At 31.6% G+C, this 10,341-nt stretch overlaps 1 protein-coding gene across 1 annotated transcript in view; it reads left to right on the top strand.

Moving 5' to 3' along the window:
* Positions 1-2,774: 2,774 nt before the first annotated feature.
* Positions 2,775-10,341, top strand: part of LOC117172140 (probable chitinase 10) — a 52,606-nt gene continuing 45,039 nt past the window's right edge. Inside the window, exon 1 of the mRNA XM_033359938.1 lies at positions 2,775-3,004. Within this exon, the coding sequence (XP_033215829.1) occupies positions 3,002-3,004 (3 nt within the window). The 5' untranslated portion in view covers positions 2,775-3,001. The remainder of the gene's footprint in view (positions 3,005-10,341) is intronic.

The following is a 10,341-nucleotide window of genomic DNA, read 5'->3' as shown; positions in this document are numbered from 1 at the left end:
TAAAAACATTTTGGATACAAATGTTGGTTATCTAGTTCAGCACTGGCACCCTTTACTTACGAATAATTATTCGCTTGCCCTTATGTGATTAAACTCACCAATTAAGTTGTACATCTGCATGCTTGTAGTACAATACTAATTAGTTTCAATTTTCAGCCATACAAAATATCAACCCTTCTGGTGTTTATTTTCTTACCTTAATTGTATGATAATTTTGTCGATTTCATTCCGCTCATTCCCGTCTGACCCGTGTCAACAAATAATGCACCCTACCTTCTCCTTACCCTCTTCCTTCTTCCCCAAACCCCACCCCCTTCTCTAATTTTTCCGTATCTGCTGCCCTACAAAACTTTAAAAAAATATTTTTAAGAGCATTTAAAAACTTTCAGATCAGAATATTAAACATTCTTTTAAATTGGCGAAAAGTTGACATTATTATGTTCTAATGTTTTTCCACATTTCTTCATAACAAAATATCGGGCAGTTATGATTTTCAGGTATCCACCTCCTATTTGGAGGTTTTTACGTACGTTGTAGGGTATAAGCAAATCTCGAAGAAAATAAGAAGTACACCAAACTCTCACTTTCAGTCACGCCGTTCTCAGCCTTCTTAGAACTGCTGACTCACGCAGTTTCTCAGAGGAGTAGGGTGAGAGCGGTTGCGACATTATATATATATATATATATTACGTACGTTGTAGGGGATCAAAAAATAAGAGGTACACCAAACTCTCACTTTCAGTCAACCCGTTCTCAGCCTTCCTAGAACTGCTGCCTCACGCAAAGCGAGTTGCGCATGGATGTTTGGGGTGTAATAAGTAATAAGAATTTGGGGGATGACTATGGGAAGGAAAGGATTGAGCTAATATAAAGAAAAGAGGGACAGGATTCTATTAGTATGCAGGTTCGGGATATGATATAAAGTGATGAATAGGACGAATGCGTGAGGGGTGTGAAATGTTAGTAGAAAGTTGTGTGAAGGGATGAGAGGGATAGGAGGTGGGACGAGGTCAGGGAATGTGAGAGAAGTATATTTTTTTGCTGTTATATATGGGATAGGTGATGATGGTAAAATGATGAATCTGGCTTGGGCAAACATATGGTTAGGTTGTAATAAATAATAATAATAATAATTAGTTAATAATAATTAGGCTCAGTTGGTTAGACACTCGGACTTCACCTCAGAGGTCCGGGGTTCGATCCATGAGCCGGTACCTCTAGAAATTTTCAATGTACCTTTACCGAGGTTTTGGTGGTTCGCATCCCACCTTAAGCTGTAGGTCCCCCCAACGTTTAGTTGACTGCAATCCAGTCCGTCAATGATGGGGTAAAAACCAGGCTTTGTCCAATATGTCTGGGCAGACTGCTCTCATCAGATCAATTGATTGCATTATAAAAATGCGTCAGCACGTGCGACAGCACGTGCAAAATGATCAAATAAAAATCCAACTCTAACCAAAAATGCCTTCGACATGTCGGGCAGTATAAGCTTGTGATAACATTTCAACACAGAAATGTTTTTTAATAATAATAATAATGATAATAAGGGACATGGAGAGAGGGAGGGACAGGGTTTCAAAATAATTATTTGATTCAGAGTAATATTTTTTTTCTTAATCTCGTTGAAAGAAAGGACTCCCATGCCAATAAATAATGTGCAAAGTGCTTTAAGGGCATGTAAAAACTGTGACAGTTTTTAAAAATAATTAGAAAAATAAATATAATCAGCTGAAATTTTGGGAAATGGTTCAATATGTATATAATTTGAGTTTTTACTTTGTTTCATGATGTAATTTTAATCATTTTACATTAGCTAGAGTTCTAAGGCCCTATTTTCAGTTACATTCTATTTTAAAAATGAAATAAATCCAGTGGACTATGTTACAATAATTTTGGCGCATTTGTACTTTGAAACACAACTATTTTGCGAATTGAAATATTGGGCACACATGCGTACTTCAGAAATAAGTAACTTTTCACATCGGTAGGATAAAATTATTACAGAGTATCTCTGAAAAAGTGTAAAAAATTGCTAAATAATTTATTTAATGGTCTTTTGAAAAATACCGTATCATACACGTGTGCACAGGCAACTGCTACTCGTTTCATTGCAGCATTTGGCTTCAGCTCTTCGCACTTGTCTACATTTTCCCCCTCGCTTCACTCGTGCTGGAACCTCTTGCTCTTGTTTCCCCCTCGCCGACCATCCCCTATTTTGCACACTTGTATCATAAATAGCTATTCCGTTACCATGCTCAGATTGTGTTCTTCCACAATTTTTTCATACGCGTCTCATAGAGGATATAATAATGAAAAAGAATATCAAAAGGATGGATTTTAAATTTAAATATCTTGTTATCCATTAAAAAAGAAACAAGATCTTTATATCTGCATCCACGAGGCCGAGTGAATGCGGAAGGCCGGTTCGCGTAAAACACAATGGCCATTCCGTCAATTTGCTGTATTTCTCTCCTTTTCCTTTTTTCCTCTCGTTTTTTTTTTTGGTTTCCCGTTTCAAATCTTGATGCCCGCGTACAGTGTAAGTTCTATAGTCTCCTTGCCGGTCTGCACATGAATTCTAACCGAGGCGCATTCGAGCGGGATTGGCGTTTCACTCTCGCGTTCCCATTTAGCTCCATTGCGATTGGATATGCTCGCGCGACGAACGGGCATCGCGCATAGCAGTGTCGCCACTATAGTTAAAATGAAAGGCGCTTAATTGTTGTCTATAATATTGCCGCGGCAAATGTACTAAATTTAAGAATGATAGTTTCAGTATTTCCTGAACAGCTGTCAGTACTAGACAACCGAGTAAACGCGGCCGATCATGCGGCGAATGATCCACTATTAAAGGCGAAGTCCTCTCATCTTGGAAAATCTGCCTTCTTTATTTTAATTTTTTATACATTTTTTCATTTAAATCCCTTTCGCTTAGTGCAGTGCGATTTTCGTTTGTTACTGTCATCGGTTAAAACTAGGAACGGTCTTCGGATTCGCGAACATGGTAAGGATTTAAGTTATATTTTTCTAAAAAGATAGTTTTAAATACTGAAAGAAACATTTTTTAAGTGAAAAGTGTATGGAATGATTGATGCGAATTTTTCTATTCTCAAATTTAATTAAAAATATAATTATTAGTGATTAAAATCTAGAGAAATGTTTCAGAAAATGCATTGTACTTATGATTACAAATGATTGTTGAAATAATAAGTGTAGATGTGATTAGTCATAGCGGTAAATGATAAAAGAAGATTGACTAAAGAAAATTGTGGTTGAATTACAATGAAGTGAAATAAATTAATGCTGGTTTTAGGCACTGTTACATTTTTTCATTAATTAAAATACTTGTAAGACAATATCTCTTCATTTGACTTTTTAAATGAATTTCTTTTGTATATGTACAGTTAATGTTAAAAATCCATATTTATAATAAATTTGTTTTGAAAAATAGAAATAATTAATTAAATATAATATAGTCCGCCGATCTCCTCAAATTACATTGATTAATAATTAAATTATCAAATTAACATCGAGAAAACGCTGATATTTACCTGTATGTTTAGTTTAGGAAATTTGTATTTAAAGCCTCTTATTAATTTGAACAATTTCATTTAAATAATTATTCATAATTTAAATGATAGACTATCACTTATTCAGAAATGAAAAAGATTTGTCTGTGATTTATGTTGTTAATAATTTGAAAAATGTAAGTGCAAAATTAATATTTGGGTGATAGGATTTCACCGATTTTTAATGTTAGTGAGTAATATTAAAAATTTGATTGAAACGTGCAGCGTTTAGGAGAGAGATTAGCGAAATTATTTTTGCCGAAAATACGGTTTCGCGACAAGAACATTATGTAAAAAAGCGCCTTTCGCTGCGTGAAACCCGAGAAAACACGAAGCTCGAACTCGCGAGGTCTCGTTCCTTCCTCAATTCGACGGTGTTTCAGGAAAGTAGTTCACAGGTGAAATAAGAACGAAAAATTCAAAATCATGGGAAACAAGTCAATAGTCTAGAAATCGTAAAAAGATAAAAATGAGGTTAAATATCAAAATCGGGGTACTTATGTCCATAACAATTGCTACTAATGTTATTTAACCCATGATTAGAATATAAAATGTGAGAATAAAAGACTACAATTGTACAATAAACTAAGGCAAAAATCGATAAAATTGCTATTTGTCATTTTACAAATTTTTTTATAAACATAAGCAATTTAGAAATAAAATTTTCTCCATATTTAAAAATTGTTCTACTTTTTCTCAAATCGTTTTTCTGTCATTAGGAACAAATTCTTTAATTGAAGACTATATTTTCAGTACCTAAAATTTGGATAAAAAGTAAAAAAAGTTATAGAATGAGAACCCAATGGGCAAATTATTATTAACAAATTGTATTATTTTTCAAATGGTAATTTCTTTAAGGTGTATATGTACATTTTAATTATTGATACATGCAAAGTTTTTATAAATCTTTTAAATTATGGGAAAGTCGAAACTACTTCCACAGTAGTTACAACTGGTCACAACCAGACCAATTTAGGCTTCTGTTGTGGCCTTGTTTTCTCGAAATCAACTAACCTTTGCGAAAAGATGGATCGATATAAACGATTCTTTTTATCCGGTATTATCATTTTTACTAAAACTTTCTTCAGAAAAATGTCTACACCCAGAAAAAGAACTTCGTCGATTCAACAAAATCGCTCGTTTCATTTTTGATTTAAAATGAGACCGTGTCTAGATTCACAAAAATTCATTAAGCCAAATATTTTCGATATCCCTCGAAACTTTGTTAAAATACAGTTTTTTTAGTTAAACAAGATTCATGGTAAGTGAATCAAACGTTTTTAATGTGTTTATTATGTTTTTGGTTGCTTAATTTCCTACTCCCAGTATTTTTTTGTTTATATAATAAACATACAGTAATTTTAAAATAACAAAAATTGTGTTGATACGAGAAATTATTCAAATATGAACTTTTTATTAATTGTGTAAAATGTTATAAATATTCAACAATTACTATGACCATGTGATGAACAATGTTCTTAAGATTTGTTTTTAGACTTCAGGGATATAACTCACTGCTGAATTAATAAATAACCCGTAAAAGATTATATTTTCAAGTCGATAAAAGCTTGCTTGATTTTTTAAATCCAGCATTTAATTTTAGGATCATGAAATTTTACGCGTCTATTCAGGCGAGATATAAAAAAATTTCGGACGTGTTTACCCGGTCTCTCTATCGATTTCCGATCTTGAATTTGCATGATTACATGCAGGACCCGTATTCGTATATCGCCGCAGGTAGAATCCGTCCGCTAAAGATAGTTTTTTATTTATCTTTTTTCCACCTTAAGTCTGTCCTCTCACTTTCATCGAGCAATAACCTCGTGCGTAATTTCGATAAGAAGGCGTTGTCTGAGATCACGTAAATTTGATTAATTTTCTTTCCGTTCATAAAAAATTTTATAACAATTTCATTATATATATATAAAGAGTTATCTAATTTTGCTTTGTTTATGTTTTATATTTTGTTGGTAAATTAAAAAAATTCAAAGCGCAACAGTTTCATTCATTAATTAAACTTTGTTTGAAAAAAATTCAATTTTGGAAAAAGTAAAATTATCCATTGTTTAGGCTTAAGCTAACTCTAAATAATTAAATTCTATGCGCGTCGATTGTTTTGCAATGTTGTGTGTAGAATTTTCTCGTATTGGATTTATGTGTAGAGTTCTTAAAATGAAAATAATAAAAAAAAACTATTAAATCGACCCGTGTAATGTTTTCGCATTGAATGTAATCATTTAGATTTAATTTTATCATAAAAAGGTTTTTACCTGTGTATAATTGTACGATATACGTGAAGATTTCAATTGCATAGAGTAAGTACCGTTTACTCTTAAATGTCCATAGTATTTTTCAATTGTATTTTGTATTTATTTCTTATCAATGTGTACTATAAAACTTGAAAGATATTAAAATTTAATTACTTAATACAGATACTAAGGGAACTGGATTATACGCTCCTTTATAGCAAATAAAAAAAAGTATATAGCTAGGTACAATTGTTAAAATTGCTCTATTTTTAGAAATCTTATATATCTTTTCTATCTTTAAAAAACTTATTATTATTTAAAAGCCTGCAATGAATTATTTAAGTATTATTAAGTATGATTAAGTTTTAAATCCAAATTCATCATCTACTCAAACAAGAATTTCATGGATAGTGTTTCAGTTGAATTATATAAAAAATTAAGAACAGTAAAGAAAGCATTTTTTAATATAAAAAAGTTAAATAGTTTACCATGGAGGATGAAAATAAAAACAAAAAATGAAGAAATTGTTACCCCTGGTAAAAGTTTCCTTCTTTAATATAAATGCTAATCCGCGCCTTTCTACAGCATATGATTTTTGTGTGTACATATCTAGAGAAAGAAAGATTACAAGGAAGAGATAAAGGTTATGAAGATGAGTAATAAATACAAGAATGAAATTCTGGATGAAAGTGTTAATTGTAATAAGTAAGCCTCTAAGTACCTGAATTTTTTGTCTGGATATAGACAGTTATGTACCTCCATTAGTCGCAGCAATTGTACTTCTTAGTTTTTTATGAGATTGTTAAATTTTTAGACAATGCAATTCACATTTTATTTTCTACTCTCGCTAAAAGTGAATAACTTTCTCAGAGTTTCGAGTAATGGAATTTGAAATGACAAGTATTCTATGAAGTAATATTCAACAGCAACATTATATTAAATAAATATTTTAATATTAATTGAAGATAAGCCTTTTTCGATTTTCGCCCAACTTGAATTTTCATTTTTCAATCAATAGGAAGTAATTTTTAACACGTGTTAAGGCAATTAATTCTGCTTGCAAATTCATATTAAAAATGAATGTGGTAACTGCATTTTAACTGCAAGTACTGCATTTTTCTCATTGTCATATATCCTTTTCTCTCATAATGTAATGAAAAGATTACCGACTAATTAAAAATTTGCAATTGTGTTTCTTTCTCATTCTTACAAAAGAGCCTTAAGGACGAAGTCGTTACACCGGAACGTCGAGCGCCGGAAGTGGAGAAAACGGAGAACGTGCGTTGCTTAAAGAGTTATATTCGTTGACTTAACTGAATCCAAGTTACCGAGTTATTGAGCCTGATTGAGTTTTTGTCTCGATTCGATGCTCCGTTTTCAGGTTATCGTGTGTCCAGTTACCCACCGACCAATCAACCTACCAACCTGTGTCCGGAAGGCTTATATAAGTCAGAATGACCGCGTCGCTGAAAGGGAAAGAGACCTGAGGTCTATTTTATAAAAATGCTAACTGACAAGTATCAAGTAGATTTGATATACTGAAACAATATTTATTGATGCAATTATTTTTGCTATATTGTAGGTCATAGATCAATTGTATTTGCTCCTTTATAAGGATTGTAACTTTTTATAAATTGGATTTCGTTTTTTGAATTCTAACATGAACATTTTATTAGGCTTATTGAAATCTATAATTGAAAGGCGAAAGTTTTGTATAGTTATTTTAGTGTGAGAGAAAGTTTATGTAAAAAGACACTTAAAGTTAGTGCTCATTTATCTTTTGAACAATGGGATGTATAATATTGAAAACAAATGATCATATTCAATAAGAAAGTGTTTTTAAATTAGATCTTATATTTTATATTTACATTCTGAGAAACGTGAAAAGGAATTTTAAGCTAAGGTAAAGTGTAGTTACTGATAGAAATAATACAGACTATGTTCTAAAATTTATGCATATTCTATGTATGGCTTTATTGAACTCTGTGTTAAAAATAGAATCGAAAAACAGTAGGGTTAGAAAAAAGCAATTTGAAATTTCGTTATTCATCTTGAATAGAATTACAAATTTGGATAAATCTTTTCAACTTGTGTATGAAAGCTTTATAACTATTCGAAATAATAATTAATGAAAAGATTTCTTCACAAGTTTCAATAGAGTCATCAATTATCCAATTCTCGAATTTATAATCAAAACGCGTCAAACGAACATTGAAACAATTATATGTAGAACTTACATGTTTACGACAGCGATTAATAGATAATTTAATCCTCTTAGTCATAATATTTTTTTCAATGGAATACTTCAAGCTTAGAAGCATAGAATTTATGTAATGTTTAGAAATTTGTTTCTAATCTCTGAAAAATGAAATATTATTGCGAATTGTTAGTTATAATAATAGAGCTGAATGGTACGGAAAACAAAAATTTCAACGCCAATTTGAAAGATTTATTGAATCTATAGAATACGGGGTTTTCACTCGTCTCGATCGGAAATTCAGTAGTTACGGAAGGCTCGAGTCAGACAATAAAAGAAGCACTGTCTTGCATCGATTTTTAACTCTTATTTTTGAATTCGACATTTTTCTTTCAAAGTAGAACTAATAATTTTATTTTTTTAATTTTTACTTTTGGTGTAATCTGATATAATTTTCTACTGTTTTTTGATATTAGACAATAAATAAATACAATAATTAAATTATTGGCTTCAATTGATTTCTCTCTTCTTCAGTGCTAAACATGTAATTTGTATTTTTCCATTTTGACGTGAAAATCTTTTTCTTGATTTCAGAAGCATTTTCTGGAAAAATAACATAATATAGTTATATTTTTTAATAAGTACTGGTTTTTCTTAAAAATCGTTTTAAATGCATCTTTTTTAAATATGTATTCATAGTGAAACATTAGCCGACCAAAAAGTATTTTTTTAAATTACGTCTAGCCATAAAGAGTACGAAAATATAAAACTCAGAGATCAAGGAATGTAATTGTGATGAGTATAAATTTTAATCTGTACAGACCTGGGGGGGGGGGGGGGGGGGGGGGGGGGGGGGGGGGGTGGCTGATAGCTTGAAATATGGATTCTTGTCTTAAGTCACATTAGTGTGTATTTGATTACGGAGAAAGGGAAGCGACATTTCAGAAAATGGGTCCGTGAGACCCGCCGCTTTGACTGCGTCAGAAAACGTGGAGTTCCCGAATTTTCACTTCAAGGTAATTATAACTTTAATTATTTCTTTTTGGCGTGGTACTAAATATAAAACTGAGTAAATGAAAAAGTTCTGTGAATAATAATTTTTTTATGTTTATTATATGATTCAGAGTTTATGGTGCGAGCTGAGAGCTAAGAGGTTCGGAAAAATGGCTTCTCGGAGAGAGGAATGGTCGAAAACACAATGAAATAATTCTGATTACATAGTAACATTTTGAATATTAAATTCGTTATTAATGAATTTCTGTACAACAATTTGGACTGGATTGGAAAACATTTTATAAATGTCTTGGATTCGAAAAACCGATATGCTCAAAACATGTATCGAAACTATTTCGAGAATACGCACCTATGTAAATAATTATATTTTATTTTCTTACTTAAAAAGTAATAAATACTTTATATGTCTCTTTTTATACTTAAAGCCTTTCATTTTTTGACATTATTCTCCTGAAAACTTACAATCATTTTTAGACAAAAAATTATATTTCAGGTAAAAATTAAACATCTGCTACAATTTTATTTATTTTTATTTTTTATCTTCTTTTCATATACTACTATTAGAGTTTATTACCATTGCAATTCACTATATTCAAATATTTTTATCTTTATTCAAAAAACCACTTTTAATAACAATTTAAACAACATTTTCGTGGATCTTTTTAACAAAAGAGAAAAATATATTTTATGACTAACATTATTGTTTTCTTGAAACTTTAAAGTGTCACTTGAAAAAAATGATAAAATTAATGCATTATAACCAAAGTTTAGCGAGTAAACTTGGACCCGGTCACTCTTACCTGAAGTGGTCTTGCGCGGCAATTTGATTTTGACTTTAGTGTATCCAAATATTTGTGTGCTTTCTCAAACACATCTTTTCGAGATAAGCGGATCCGGATCATGCGAACCCGCGGCAAGTCGCATATGTGACAAGCCACAGTTGCAGCAAGTCACATTGCGACCACTATCATTATGAAAAATATGAAGTCCAGAAGAATTGTCAAAAATGTAGCAAGCCACATTTCGGCAAGTCAAATTGCGTTTAGTCACTCTGCGGTATCTACCATTCGGAAGAAAATGTGGAGCCCACAAAAAAATAGCAAGAAGTAGTAGGGTGACTTGATTACTTCTGTGAGCAATCACAGTGGTATCTTCCCACCCTCCAAGGGACGTTGGAAAGGGGTAGAGGTGTGAGCTACATTGTTTTTGTTACTAATCTTACTGTGACTTTTGTCAATTTTTTCTGCAATTCAAATTTTTTCGAATAAGAGATGCCGCATTCCGCAAGTTAATTTGCCATGAATGTGACCAG

The sequence above is a fragment of the Belonocnema kinseyi genome, chromosome 4, assembly GCF_010883055.1.
Source record: "Belonocnema kinseyi isolate 2016_QV_RU_SX_M_011 chromosome 4, B_treatae_v1, whole genome shotgun sequence".
NCBI lineage: Eukaryota > Metazoa > Arthropoda > Insecta > Hymenoptera > Cynipidae > Belonocnema > Belonocnema kinseyi.
Note: the sequence above shows the minus strand (reverse complement) of the source record. Positions and strands in the feature narration are given on the sequence as shown.